The following is a 16,156-nucleotide window of genomic DNA, read 5'->3' as shown; positions in this document are numbered from 1 at the left end:
GGACAGCTTGAATGGAAACATGCTAATTGTAGAATGATTAATTTTTTAACTGCTGGATATAAAATAATAATTAAAATTATTTTAGTGCTTTGGGTATGCGTTAACTAAAAAACTCGGAAAACAAAACAGTTCTGAACAACTTAATAAAATTAGATCTTCCTTCTATGAGGCCTGAGTACTCCCTAGCTCCCAGCCACACTATTCTCCAAGCACTGTCATGGATACCACCTAAACCACTGCAATCACCAACACAGCACACAGAATCCATCAGATGAGAGTGCGATATATTTTATTAGAAGGACACTAATTTTTAAATGACACTGAAAAGATTTTCAAATTGAATTTCCAAGTTCAAGTTCCCCATGAAAGCTGAATGGTCAGAGCTGTAGTAAACAATATAGGTGAAACTACATAATAACTCTCACATATAAAAAATAATTCATTATTACTTGGCTTTTTTATTTGAGTGCAGCACAGATACTCCCCTTGAAACAATACCTTCAAAACATTTAAGAACATAGCTGTCAAAAATATAAAATATGCACATTTAAAAAAATCTAAACCATGAATATTTAACAACCTAAGACATATTCACAATGTAATTTCTTCATCATTTCACAGTATTTATCTCAAATACTGTAAGAAGATCCAAGTCTGAAAATATTTGTACTTTAAGCTACCACAAGAGTGTAAGAGCATAAAAAATACAGGAAAACATCCACCAACATTTAGCACAATCTATATATTGTACCCCAAGAGAGAAAACAAGTGTGTCACAAATTGTGATGTGACATCAGAGAGCTGTTGCTGGTGGAACAGCAGCTCTGGTCTGAGCTGGTAAAAACATGCTCAAAGCTTGTGAGTGGGGACACAGTGGTCTGTGAGAATGTGTGCTCAGGCATTTAGCAGTTTAATTTAGTTGGATAAGAAACAATGTAATGTTTTCCTGTTGCTAAACATTGCCATCTGTACCTCTGGCACACAAATTAAAAAAAGAAGGGTGTGACCATTAAAAGTACGTGTCCTGAGATTTCCTTCTTCAGGGGGCAAAGAGGTTAAAATGGAAAAGCTGATCTGTATATAAATCAGGAACACATGTGGTAATGAGAACAAACAGCAGCCAACAGGCAGGCGGGGACAACTTCTCCAGGCAGGCACAAAATGAGACAGACAAAATACCATCTACTGGAAAAGGGAAGGAAGCAACTGGTTTTCACTTTGAAATTGGTAAGTTTAACCAATTCTATTATGTCTTAATGATTACTTAAGGGCTTGTAATTAACTCTGAGTTTTGAAACTTGGTTTCACTGAAAAGCTCTCTGTCCAGTAGTGCAGAGCAGCATTGCATTAGCATTAATATTGGTTTCTATCTGTACAAAATCACGAGGTGATCTTAATATGTGTAACGGGATCTATGTGTTTTGTAACTAATTGAAATAACAAAACAGTTGAGACACAGACTTCCTCTTAAAGTCATGAAATGTTTGTGTCTGCAGCCTACCTACTGAAAGTAGATACCAGCAGCCAGTCTCCTACTGAGGCTTGATTTCTTTGGAAATAAATGCAATATTTAATGTACTAAGTTGTAGTTCGCTTAAAGCTAAGAAATATATCACAGTTGTGAATAATAATCCCTTTGATATATCAGCGGCAAGCCCCCAAAATATTAAGTCAATTAAAGTAAGTCTTTATCTTCAATTTAAGACTTGTTCCTTGACAGAGGCAGAAAAGATAGAGAGAACATTATGGATCACAAAGCACTGAATTTTCAAGTGTGAAGTCATACCAAAATCTTGATAAATTCTCATTGATGTCGTAGGTGAGCAGTCGGTCAGGAACGTCACTGTGGGTGCCCTGCACTGCTAACACATGTGGTGCGAGGGCAAAGGGGACATCGCTCAGGAGGTCTGACATGAAAGGGCTGCTTTCCAAAGTCTGACTCCTTTGATTTCCCATCTCTGTGCTTGATACAGTCAACTGTGACCGCTGCCCTGTATTTATCTAAAGAGAACAGAAGAACAGAAATTTACACACTACAAATCAGGCAGCTCTGGCATTTTACTTAGAACCACAAGGAACTACTAACAAAGGGAAACAAAAAACCCAAACAAATAAATAAAAGGAGTTTCAGAGTTCAGGTTATGTAGATATAAAATAGCAGTTCTTAATACATTAATATATCTTAATTGATATAATTATTTGGTTCAGATCCACCAGAATTAAGGCTAGAACAAAAATAAGACTCTTTGTAATGATTACTGAGATCACACAAACACAGAATATGCTGAGTTGGAAGGGAAATTAGGATCATTGAGTCCAACTCCTGACCCTGCACAGAACACCCCAAGAGTCACACCATGTGCCTGAGAATGTTGTCCAAACATTTCTTGAACTCAGACAGGCTACCCAACATTACTCTGCTCGTGGGACTTTTTGCCATTATGTTCAGTCTTGTTTAGGGGAAATTACTTCATACAATTCCTTTCATAAACTGATGAAGCTCCATCTTTTGTTCCCCCTGTGTCTTTCCAGAAGTTGTCCAAGAAAAGCATGACTTTCATGATTGAGAACTGTCCTATGCCAGTTATTTCAAAGGATTAATGATGTTGCTTTCCAGTGTGAAATAGAATTGCACAACTAGCAAGTTCTATTATATAAGGAAATATATGCAGTACCAAATATGTTCTTTGTAGAAAAAGAAAGTTAAAACTTAAAAAAACCACCAACAAGAACCCAAGAACCAAAACCAAAAAGGAAATATAAAAACTTGCTATACAGAAATACTCAACAAAATTTAGAGAATAATGTTGGACACAACAGACTTGCAAGCTTTGATCCTGACCTACCAATATGATCTAAGTGTTTATCCCGACACTTTTGCCATTTTAAGAACAAAGAAAATACTATTTACTTTGCCTCTAGAAATCAATTGTAATTTTTTTTACTGTTTATAGCAAAAAAATCCTATATAAACTGATACCTCTCATTAGGCACCCATAATGATGTTCCTGGTAACAGGCTCTGAGCAACCTGGTCTAGTGGAAGGTGTCCCTGGCAATGGCAGGGGAGTTGGGTGTTGGAGATGGTCTTTAAGGTTCCTTCCAACCCAAACTACTCCATGATTTTGTGATCTCTAGGAGCGAGATGTTTGTTATAAGAATTTCTACTTTGTATCAGTACACATAGAGAAATATTCAGTAATGTGTTCGAAAGTGCTTAACAAGTCATGTCAGAGCCATGAAAACAGACAGGAATTTCTGACTTTGATGAAGTCCACACTGCTTCCTTTCAACCTCCCATATTCAACATGCAGCCAGAAAACTCCAAAGCTTACACAGCTGTTAGGGAAGGAAGAGCACTGAAAGCTTGAAACACTAATTTGGTATTCACTTGATCCTAAGAGTGAAATGGGTCCAGTCATATGGAAGTTGCTTGCATCCATGAGTTTTAGAGGTGTTGTGCTGCTCAAGATCTGACCTGTGCTAAAGTTGAATATCACACATCGTGGCTGTTCCAGAGAACCTGAGGGTGTTGCTGTCTGACAGAAGAACAGTTTGGACGGTGGGGTGGTTGTGGGTGCTTTGTTTTTTTGCCCAGAGCATTTAGCCCAGGGAGAAGATACTCCATCTTCTTCCCAAAGAAAGGACTGGCTTTGCCTTGAACACAACCTGAGCACTGGTCATTCCTTACACAACCCAACACTTCATCTGGTAGGACTGATAAACCAGTGTTAAACCTTCTGTTAAGCTGCCAAGAACGAGTCAACAGTGACACACATAACCTCGCCAGCCTGTGCCACAGCCAGCACTGTCTTGGGTGGCAGAGGGCACGTGCTCCTCCACAGCCTGCTGGGACACAAGGGTTAGTGAGTGGTGCTGCACTGAAAGGGGCCCTCACCTGGAAGCTTCTGTTCATACTCACAATGATTTTAAACCTAAGGCTTAGGATAAACTTCCCAAGATCTCTTACTATCATGTCACAGTATAATAATGTAAAATTTCTGAAGGTTAAGAAGTTTATTAAAAGGAGTGACTGCTACATACAGCTACTAACCTTACTGGTTATGATCCAATACACAAGAGGAGCAACATTCTCCATGCTACTGTAATACTGGTATGGCTGTTACTACAGAATTCCTACAGCTACAGTTTACAGATATGTCTTTAATTCCCTGGCTTTCCTTTGCTCAGTTCTACATTTTTAGATGTAGTTAACAGCTCTTCAGAAAGCTACATGCCACAGCAGAGACAACAGCTGATAGAAAAGATTTCTTTTGGCTTTCCTTACTGATTCTGGTACCTTTAGAGAACAGGGAAAATAGGAAAGCCAGCAGAGAATTCAGGAAGGTAGCCTGTATAGTTCTCCTATTCTAGCTTTCCAAGCTGTGAGCAAAAAAACCATGGGCAATAGTACTAGAAGTCTATAAGTTCAGGAAAAACACTAAAACCTCTTGTGCTTTTCTAATCAGCACAGTTATCTCCAATCCGCTCTCCCTTTAAGAGCAGCTTCTATGACTGCTCATTGCTAACATTTTGAGAGAAGTCTTCCTTCTTGCCAGGGCCCAAGGTATGCATTAGAACAGAAGTCATAAACATCTTCTGGTACAGACATATTCTCTTGCTAAGAACACTGCCAAACAGACAGAACATTTATTTACGTAAATATTTATCTGAAAGAATGCCCCACAACACCTCATGTGAGTCGTTAAATTTGTTGCCGTTGTAAACTTTAAAACTTCTCTTTATTTCTACTCTGCACGAATTTATTACATTCCCTCTTGAAAGAAAGAACTTGTGGATCATTTATTGAGGTGCTGGTATTTGCTTGTCTTTCATCATTGCCATATTTTGAAGGGAAGCCAGAAAGCCCCAGCTGAAAAACTGGGTTACATCTAGGAATCAATTAAACCAGATCTTCAAAGACCTTTCTGCCTCCCTCCCCTCCCACATTTCAGGGGAAAATGATCCCTCACTCACTGTCCTATTCCCACCATTCAGATGATAATCAGAAATCCCTAGAATCTAATGTTTATTTTGATTGGCAAATTATACTTTTATGAACACCTGTTTATATCATAATTGTCCTCCAAGCTGGGTGAACACAATTTACAATGCAAATTAGACCATCACGTGGCAAAACTAACTTCAAAGAGGGGGAAAAAAGTCAGAGCAAGAACAAAGCATCTTGGATCTTTTTTCCTCCATAAACCTTTCATTTGTTAGAATGGTGCTAAATGGGCAGACCCAGAAATTAAAACCCTTTCTGTACACGGCAGATACAATATACTGACAGTGATGGAGCAAGGACAGCTCTGCTAACTCCCAAGTCCCACTCCATAGTTGAAAGCAAGACTGCAGTGAGGAAGGATGAATTATGTTAGAACTATTTTACTGTGAAAGCATCATTTTATCAAACTCAATCTCTGCATACTGTCAGTGAGGTTCTTAATAGTCTTAAGAGGTTATGCTACTATCTGAATAGTCAAAACAGTATCAGAAAGAAAGCCTGAAATGGTTGACATAAACATAGTACTGGTAAGCCAGTAACAAAGGGAAGTGTCAAGACAGTTTAACAAATGCCATGATCTTATCTTAATTCCAGTGGTCTTTGGGTTTTAGTTTACTCAACCCCTCATGAGAAGGTCTTGGGCCTAATATGACAAGATCAGTTCACAACATAAATGAAAAAGGAGTCTAGATTTTCTATTTCAGTTTCACATTTAATCCACTATTGTCTGTCCCATGAAAACAGTTATTTTTAATTATAGTAATATCTTAAAATTTTGCATTCACTTTTTCATTCATAAGAAATCACCTTTTATATGACTTTATATTTTTTATACTACTTTATTAATTTTTTATGAAAAGTTCCCATCCTGAAGAATTCAGGTAACAAGAAGTAATTTCTCAGTTCTGCCTAGAGCAGTCATCACAGGCAGCTGTTGCCCTCTGCTATGCAGAGCTGTTTCTGAGCATTCCTGTAGTGATATTTAGATGTTGGCCTGTGCGAGACCCAATCAAAGAAGACATGTTTCTGTGCTTCCAAAACATGAAGATATCCTTTAAACGGGCTAAGATGTATTTCATCCATATGCTGGAGAGCCCACATGAGTGAAAAGGCCTTGCTGAAGCCAACCTCCCCAGCAGGCGTTCAGGTAATGTGATGAAGAACTGGACACTCTGCTGGAGAACATCAGTCACCCATGGGTGCTGAGGTCACTTCCAGCACAAACACCAGCACAGAACGCTGTGATGCAGCCGAGGTCAAGGTTATGAAATGGCTTATGCTTGATGCATGCATTCTTCCAGCATATATAGAACTGCAAGTCCTAGAGAATTTGATATTGCACATTAGTCACACTGGTTTCTACTGAAATGCCTAACTTACTTAGCCAGAGTACAATGCATTCAGAGCATATTATCTGGACATTAGCTAAACTAAGCACTGCCAGATGCTATGACACACAATCCTGTTATGAGAAATATTAATTGAATGGACCTAGAAGATCACTGATTTACATTGCACCATACACCAAGGAGTCAAAAAATTAGTAACAATTACATAAGGTATGGCAACAAAATTTAATTCAAATAAGCAAGGCGGTTTCTGTATTCTTGGTTTGCAATCCAAAAGAACAGGGAGAAAAGAAACACTATGTAAATATATATAGTAGCTGGCCACCGGATACTAATTGTGCTCTGAAAAAAACATGTTATTTTGAAACTAGCAAAGTATAAAACTACCCTCTAAAGTAAATTATTCATTTTTTCTTTGTTAAAAGGTGTTTCTCAGCTGTTTTTAAAAACATCTAATTTGCTGCATGTTATTTGTATTAACCACAGTTTGCCAAGAGTCTCATAAGGAAGAAAAACTGCACATTTTACAGAAGCTGGATTTACAGTGCTCTGAAGGAGAATCAAAGATTAGTGCCAGCATTATTATCATCCAAACCCTTGAACAAGGTTTTCTATCAAAAGTGATTAATTAAGAAAAAATTACACTTTCTGTAAAAAAGAGGTGGGGTTTTTTTTACAGAAACAGATCTATTTTTCTTTTAAAAACTGTTTCTTTCTCGAGAAAGAAACAGTACCTTCAGTCTTCCAGAATATTTAGTAAATATCCAGCAATATAATACTTATGACAGACACCTGCTATGTGGAATTGTATTTATTTCAGGCAACTCCATGGAAACTGGAAATAGCGAATCATAAGGTATCTAGAATTTATTTAGCACTATGCAGTAGTTACTGATGTATCTAGAAATGGAAACTGTCACATGGGATTGTTCCTCCAAAGTGTTTTGCTGGATGCTTTAGGGTACTCACTGGACATCCTTAGAAAATTTGTGGGAATTCCAGAATGAGTATCTCCACTGATGACAAGAATTCATTTTTCAAATAAAAATGGTAATGGCAAAGATAAACAAAGGAGGAAAGAAAAATTACTCACAAGGTTTGCATTCCAAAATTTAACCTGGGAGAACAGAATCACAGAATCAATTAGGTTGGAAAAGACCTCTGGGTTCATTGAGTCCAACCTATCACCAAACACCACCTTGTCAACCAGACCATGGCACTGAGTGCCACGGCCATGCTTTCCTTCCACACCTCCAGGGATCGTGACTCCATCACCACTCTGGGCAGTCCATTCCAATTTTAACAACACTTTCTGTGAAGAAATTATTTCTGATGTCCAAAATTCCTTCTGATGTCCAAGCAGGATCAGTAAAACCTTGCTGGCGGTGGGGAAAGTGCACAACATGATAATTTTCATGTTGTTTGACCACAGAATGCCTAACCCAAAACCTGAACACAAAACTACCCCAACACACCAGTGTGTATGTGACCTGCATCCTTACAGGACTATAAGAAAGGAACAAACCCACCTGGACAAACACAATAGAGATGCCCTGTGGTTTCAGAAAACCAAATGTGAATAATGAGAGCTGCTATTCTTTCAAGATTCACTCAAAATTTTAATCAGCCCTCCCCTCCAGAGACTCAAGAGAAAAACTATTCTTAGCTTGGAGAGCTAAATTAGATGTAAGAAGTGCTGGAGATCTTGCAGTAGCTTGTTGCTGTATCCAAATTTCTTCTGGTTGCTTACTTGCTTATCAGAAATGCAGTGTCTGGGATTGTAACAGTGGCCAAGGACTGGTGCTCTCAGGGGCTGCAGGAGGGCAGACCTACAGGCTGAAAGGTTTGGGTTAACACTGAGTCCTTGGAGAGGCTTTTAAAAGCAAGAATGGTTCTCAGTGGAAATCAGCTTTGCCATTTCCTTTGGGCTCTTGCTTCCAAGCTTCTTATGAAACTTATTTTGTAATACAGCGGCAATTTGTCTTTCTTAAAGACCTCCTGCTACCTGTACAAGTTTATCAATACTGCAATTCAGAGTAACATTTTTAAAATAAGAGTTTAAGAATATTTAAACTAATTTTTACATACATTTTGGGTATTTTTCTTTCTCCTCTAGAGCATGGTTTTCAGCTGTTTCTTAACTGGAATGGAATCAAGGTCAGGTTAATGTCACTGAAATCTTAAAGAAAAATATTCTAAAGAAACAATGAAAAGAGGCTCTGACATTGTATCTTGGCCTGCAAAGAGCAGCAGGGAAATATTTGCTAAACCACACTTTCAGTATCAATACTGATGTACATTTCTGAATCCTTATTGGCATTAAAGCAATTGGAAAAGAGTAATTACTAGAACAATTCTATAGTGTGAATGCAGAATAAACTTTCTGTAATTAGATGTGATTCTTATCCTTTCAAACAGCCACAAAACTGTTAATCTCTGTAGAAGGGGAGAACTGCAAGGTTGCCATTTGAACTCTGGATATTCTGAATGCTCCATGGTTAAAGTGTGTTCATGTAAAAAAAAATTTACACTTTCTGTAAAAAAGATGTTTTTTCCAGAACCAGACCTATTTTTCTTAATAATCCTCATAAATACTAGAGATGCCCGTGAGATTTATTTATGAGAACTTATAAAATATAATTCCACCCTGAAAGGTATTCTAAAGTTCCACAAAAGATTTAAAATCTAATCTGATTTTCTTCGTTACCAGTTTTGCAAATTCAAACCAGTACAGGATGAAGGTTCTGGTTTTACTCAATTCCCTATAACAATACATCACAGGAAATATTTTGAGGGGGGGTCAGTGATAAATTTAGTAAATATATTGAATTTAATATAACTGAAATTGTATAATGATATTTTTATTTCTACTTCCTACTTTTATTCCTTTATTCCAAAGTCCTATTATTTATTTCATTCAGTAATTGTTTGAAGACAAAGAACAAAAACATCTCAAAAGTGGGCATCTATAATGGGAAACTATAAAAAAAATCTAAAGCTTGATTAAAAATTATAAGGCTTAATTTCCCACCATTAAGTAAAGTAATTATGCTCTTTTCTTTCCTTCTATCCCAGCCAATTTCACCACTGTTGGGTCAGACAATTGAAGACCTGTATCAGCACTTATGCCCCCTCAATAGCAGGGCTCCTTTCCTTGCTGCCTCCCCATTCCTCTCTGGAGGCCCCTGACTTTTAGGGCACCATCTTTATGGTGCAGTCCCCTCTGCAGCATGATTATTGTAATAAAAATTATCTTAGAAGAGAGACAGGGGTGTGGGTTTAACAAGGAACAGTTTATCTAGATCCTCTGTTCCCTCAAAGTACTATGCAAGCTAATTATAGCAAAGACCTCAACATAATAAGCAACATGAACAATATTTAGTATATTGTGCTTCTGGCACTGCCAGGAAATGGTATTAACAAGGCCATATTTTTTTTTCCCTTTTTTTTCTGTAGCATGTGTGCTGGAAGACTAAAAAATTAATGAAAATTGCTATAGTAAGTGAAGTGCAAGCCAGAAGAAGTGTAACTGAAAATGCACGCAGCTCTAGACATCCAGCACTGCATTCCACAACCACAAATCAGAAGTGAAGGACAAGTCAATATATTGCAAAATGAACAGGCAAGTCTGATAAATGCTGATAATGGATTTGTTTTGTAACTTCAGTATCATCCAGAAGCACAAAGCATTTACATTTATTTTGCTGCTACCTTCATTCATGATGCAATGCAAAATTCAGACAGCTGACTTTAAACATAGCCAAAGAATATACTAAGACATTAACTTAATATAAAACTTTAACAGCATAATTAAAACAAACAAAAAAATTAAAAACCAGTATTTAAATAATTTGTTTTAATTTAGCAGCTACATTTCGTCGATGTACTTAGTGGCAACAAGATGTGGTATTTTCTCTACTTCTTCAAGCAAAAAAAAAAAATCCTAAAGACTTTTGGGAAGTTGATCTCCTGAACAGCAGAAGCTTAGACTAGCTGGGTCTCTGCATTCATGTCTCTCTATCTCTTGTTCCCAGCCCCTGCTACTGCAGAAGCTCCAACAGGGTAACCTGCTATGGTAGGAAACAGATGACAGCTTCTCTGAGATGGTAGATGCCCATGGAGCAGAACCTCTGAAATAAGGGCTAATACTGCATTCTCTCATTACTGTATTAAGTGTGTGAACATCCAAGGATTTGAATGCAAAAGAGAGCTGTCTACCAAAAACAAAACAAAACAAAACAAAACAAAAAAACACCAAAAAAACAACCAAAAAACCAAGGAACTTTGACAATTAATCAAAAACAGTAAGAAAATACTTAGCAAACATAGTTGCACACAAAAATAAAGCCAATACATTTTCCATCAAATTAGAGCAACTGGGAAAAAGTATAGATCAGAAGGTTGTTTTGTTATTGGTTTTGGGGTTTTTTTAAGAAAAGGAAATCTCTCCATGATTAACTGAGGGAGTCAGCAACATCAATGAAATATCTCCCTAGATTCTCAATATCAATGAGAGAAAAAAGACAGAGGGGTAACAATTTCTACCACAAGAAAGGAAAAGAAAATTATCTTGGATTTGGTTTTCAGAAAAGAAGATAAGTAGAGGGAACAGAAAAGAATTACTAGCCTGAACTCAGGTCAATCTTCCTCCAGCAATACCTAGGAACATCATCCTCAGCTGTGCTTTCAGGAGTTTTAAGCAACTAAACCCCTGGATCTTAAAAGGATTCTTACACAGATTCATGAATAAAAATTGCTGTACCAAATGCTATGTTCTGAGGTTTTTATCATGCTGCTTGAATTCCAAGCATGTGGCAAGACTAGCAATGTGTCCTGTTTACAAACTTAAAATATTTTAATGCCAAAAAAACTGAATTAAGCAAGTATCTTCTCATACAACTTTCCACCTCCTTTCTCCATAGAGATTTGGGTCAGAAAGAGAAAGGAAGGATGGGTATTTGACTTTAATTTCCTCCATAAACAGTCTGTAACTGGAACACTTGTCAACACCACCTTCAGTAAACAGGTTACCAGGAGCCAGAGTTTGTAAAAGCTCCAGTCTACAAACAGCAACGAGACTGAGTTGTCCTCAGCACCGACTCAGCATGCTTTTCAGATTCAGGAATAAAAGTGTCATGACTCTTCAAGCAGCAAAAGGCTAATTAATTAATTAATTAATTAATTTTAAAGGAACTAATACTGGTCTACCTCTTTTAAATAAGGTGGCCTCTTTGACTCTTCTTGTTCTTTATGGATGGAAAATAATAGGATCACAATGAAAAGGAAGAAGGGTACTTTTTTTTTTAAAAGATAGATCAGATTTCATCTAGCAGTACTATTAATCACATTAAAACTGTAGAAACACATTCTTAATATTTGTAGTACTGTGGAAGCAAAGAAAAGAAAATAGTAAACAAATAACTTACATTTTATTTTGTATTTTTCAGAAATGCTTTAGAACAAAATTTGAATATGTTCTTCCCAATGCACTGTCTCTCACAAGAAGGACAGGAGCTGTAAAGTTATGGTTTGGTTTTTTTTAAGGCAAAAATTACAGCAGAAGTACATTGCAGCAAAAGGATCAAACAGCACTGATGGAATGTACAGAGAAACATATTCCTGTCTTACCAATATTAGCATTCTGGGCTGAAATGGGAAAATTTCCATGTCATATCCTCTTTCATTAAAATGGACTGCCCACTGCCATTTGTGGTGAGTTTTATGTTTGTTTATTCTTTTCCCTCTGAAAGTGGCAGTGAATCTAAGCTAAAAACATTGTTGTTTCCCTTACTTGCTGTTTAGAGTAATTGTTAACGAGCTGCCCTGTGCTATGGTCTTTCACCCACCAGTTTATGCTAATGCACCACATTGTAAATATCACTGTACCATATTCACACACAGTCTCATCAAGTAATGTACGATCTACATTGCATTTTAGATCAATTTTAATATTGGGAAAGCCCAGAAGGTTTGCTCTGAGAGGCAGGATGACTAACTGATCAATTTGTTGACAGCAGCAAAGTGAACCAGCATTACTGGCTTTTAGTCTAACCACATGTATTTGGGCAAGAGATACAGGATAATCAGTAGTTTTATCTGGGATTAGCTATTCAGAAGATCCCAAAATTAGAGAATGGCTAAAAAAATGTGATGGGAACATCTGGGCACCTAGGTTGAGAATCTCTTGCTACAAATAACCAATCAATGTAACTGAATAAGCAAGCAATTAAATCAAACATAAAGAGAGGCAGTGAGTCTCTGCTGCAAGTAAATAGGGAATTATGCATAGTGTGCTTCTGCATAGGTGTGCTTGATCACCATTTGGTGTATATGTCTGAAAATCAGGCTAACTATACTATTTTATGAACTTTTTACATGTAGGTATATACTTTGCTATCTACAGGCACTGAATTATGAAAATATACCACGCCTATGTGTCGTTCTGTCCCTACAGGATGTCATTTTTTCTTCTGTTGCTCAAACCTCACAAATTGTGCAATCTGACTGCAGCACTGACTCTGGGCTCCACAGGCAGGGCTGTGGGAGAGAGGCTGCTCCAATCCATTCGTTGTGTTTCCATGTATTTGCTGGCCAGACAGAACATTCATGTCCCACCTTGGAAGACTGTAAGGCTTCTTCAGTCCTTGTACTGAAATCTCAGCTGAAGTGACACAGAGGTTTAACAGCATTTCACACTTGCAAAGTGCTATAGAAAAGTGTAAGACAGCACTGCACTACGTTTTTTAAAATGAACTGTTTCCTAAGTTCAGAGAGGAAGTTGGTGACAACCACGTCAATTCACATCTCTCAATTCCCACTCAAGTTCCCTATATCTAAAAAAATAATGCTTTCCTTTAAAAAAAAGACAATTGACATAGTATTAATGATGCTACTGTGATTACTAAGTATCTGAATAACCCCAGCTGTGTATCATGTTACACAAACAAGTCCAGATATTCACCTTAGAAATGAGAAAAACCCTACAAGGTGACAGTGTTGCAAGACACCCTGGGTCTTACTGGTTGACCCTGGGTCAATAGCTTGCACAAATCAGTTTATAAAATGTGGTTTGTGAGGCCACTGCAACTAATCCTTTATGACATGAGGAGCAGACTTTCTCATATATGTATATATACCTAACATATTTATACATAATGTGTATATAAACTCTCCCCTTCCCCCTGAGTTGTCCAATTGTTGTCCAGTAATGGCAGACAAAAGCACACTGGTCTACGTGTTCTGGAGATTTTTCTAGAATGAAAAGACCTCCTAAATATTTTGGTAAATTATCTAGCAGAGAGTAATATGAACATTATGATACAATGAAGCTTTACAAAGTAAATATGTTATTGCACACAAATAGTTACAACATGTAATAGTTGTAAAATGTAATAGCTGTAACATGCAATATTGAAATTTTTTTAGCTGAATTTTTTTACTTCATTCTCAGTAAGATCACAAGCTGTGACATATATATACTGTGCCTTTCTTATCATATGCCAGCTCTACTTCATGTGCACTTTCCATCTGTGGCTGCACATGGATTCCCCAGTGAAGTCCCAGCTATTTACCATTGACACAAAGGATGAAGGAAGCTAAGAAAGGTGATGTCCATTGCAGCTGCCAAGGCTGCACAGGAGTCATTCTTATTTAAAGATAATGTTAAAACTTCACTTCTTACAGCTTATGATCATGCATGATAGTTGAGTAAAACATAAGATCTTTCTTCTGATGGTACCAGCTTCTCTTTTCAGAGAAAAGTATGTGCTTGATGACTTGCTGCAGACAGTCTTATTCCAGTCCCTTCTAAGAGTGGATAATTTCATTAAGTGATTATTGCTTACATATGCAATTAAGAGAGAAAATATGGACCAACATGCTTTACGGGTTTTATATATGAAAAAGAAGATCTTAGAGTTAATATGACATATGAAAAGCAATTAGTCTAACCAGGCCATGACTAGAATTCTACCTTATAAGAGCTTCTAAAAAAAAAGAAAAAAGCCAAGCTAAGCAACAACATTTTCAATAGATACTGAATTTTGTCAAAAGAGAGCAAACTAATCACAAATTATATGATCATAATAATTTTGAAATTTCAACCACTTTCTCTAAAGTAAATGTAAGGAATTTAAATGGATGCAACAAATCTAGCTCAGAACACCCTTCTTGTGATTTTAAATATGAAACCCTCTGAGCCATAAACCAAGAGTCAGTAAGTGAACAGAGACATGATCAGTAATAACTCCTTCTCCAGTAACTTGTAAAAATAATCTAGACAAACAAACTTAAGGAAAAAACAGTGAATAATAGGTCCGATAGAAGCAATTCATTTTAATTGAAAAGAAAAAAAAAAAGAAAGCAAGATAACAGTAATATTATTCATGCCCTGGAATTATATCAGCTGATCTGCTCTAAAGGATATCCTAAAAGTCTATCAACTTCAGCAATACCTGTTAATTTCACTAGAAAGGTAAAAAAAACCTAAATTATTTTTCTACTACTCTGTGGATTCTCAACTCTCATTTTGTCTTCTTTGATATTTTATATCTCATAGTATTTCTGTCTTTCTGACTCATACATCCCCAAACCAGATGTCAGGGAAACTGTTATTTACATCCATGCAGAATCCTATGCAGCAGCTGTATAAAGGATGACTTTAATGAGTCAATGCCAATTCAGACATAAAAAAAAAAATTCCTAATTTATTTAGATACTTGCCTAAAATGGTGCATACCTGTTTCTATATGCATAAAATCACAGATAATTTAAAATTTACTTCAGGAACTTCTGTCTGCTGTGTTCTCAGCTTTTAACAGCAAATTATGAAAAGAAAGGGCACAAGAATCATAGCAGAGCTATTACAATTCATAAGGAAAACTAAGTCCTAAGATGATAAGAATCACAGCAAGGTATATAATTAGAGTGGCTATAACAACAACATATAAATTAGATAATTATGGATTAAGCAATCCCTTGGGGGATTCTCTCTTGCCCTAGAAAACATATAACAAGCTCTTTAGATAGAAGGCAATAACTATTAAGTGTTTGAGGGAGAAGCGGGACTATAAGGAAAAACCAAAAAAAAAAAAAAGAGACACAGCCAGATAAAAATCCTAATTTAAAATCTAAAGATGGCTTTCATTTTTGGTGGTTTATTTTAATACACTTGCTGGTCCAGTTTTCCCCCATTAAATCTGCTGACATCTGTTGGCTAAAGAGCGCGTGTCAGATTATCCAGAAGTGCAAGATCAAATAAACATGAACTGCTTTTTAAGGTGACAGTAGGGAGATACAAAACACTGCAGCGATTATCAGAAATGGAATTCTTGTTGTTGTTGTTTCTTACATCAATGTAATAATCCCAGGTGTCCTGGACAGCAGACATACAATAATCTTCATAAATCCTAATTCAAAGCCATACCATCTGTCAAAAATATTTTTATGTCTCCTAATAGATACGCTACATAATTGCTCTCACAGTAGGGCAAAAATACATGGTTGTACTAATTTGCTTTACCAATTGAATAGCTCATTATCAAAAATAACCTCACCACATTACTGAGGTCTCTAGCACTCTTCATATATCAAAGCTAACCTTTCCATTCGGCTATTTTCTATAACCTCAAATTCCCACTGAAAGGAGATAAAGATTGAATTATCTGGCAATTGTACAGTAATAATGGAAAAATCACAAGCATAAAAAAATAAAACCATAGTGTATCTTTCTACTATGATTGTGTTGCAGTTAAAATTAGCTTTGTATTTCATGGTCACTAATTTACCAATTTAGTCACTAA

General features: G+C 36.6%; 1 protein-coding gene across 3 annotated transcripts in view; it reads right to left on the bottom strand.

Annotated features, from left to right (window-relative positions):
- Nucleotides 1-272: 272 nt before the first annotated feature.
- UMAD1 (UBAP1-MVB12-associated (UMA) domain containing 1) overlaps nt 273-16,156 on the bottom strand; it is a 79,477-nt gene continuing 63,593 nt past the window's right edge. For all 3 annotated transcript variants that reach the window (XM_041466606.1, XM_041466607.1, XM_041466608.1), the window contains exon 4: nt 273-2,001. In XM_041466606.1, the coding sequence (XP_041322540.1) occupies nt 1,744-2,001 (258 nt within the window). In that variant the 3' untranslated portion in view covers nt 273-1,743. The remainder of the gene's footprint in view (nt 2,002-16,156) is intronic.

The sequence above is a fragment of the Pyrgilauda ruficollis genome, unplaced genomic scaffold (genome assembly GCF_017590135.1).
Source record: "Pyrgilauda ruficollis isolate IOZ18807 unplaced genomic scaffold, ASM1759013v1 scaffold2, whole genome shotgun sequence".
Lineage (NCBI taxonomy): Eukaryota > Metazoa > Chordata > Aves > Passeriformes > Passeridae > Pyrgilauda > Pyrgilauda ruficollis.
The sequence above is the reverse complement of the archived record's forward strand: the minus strand, read 5'-3'. Positions and strand labels throughout refer to the sequence as shown.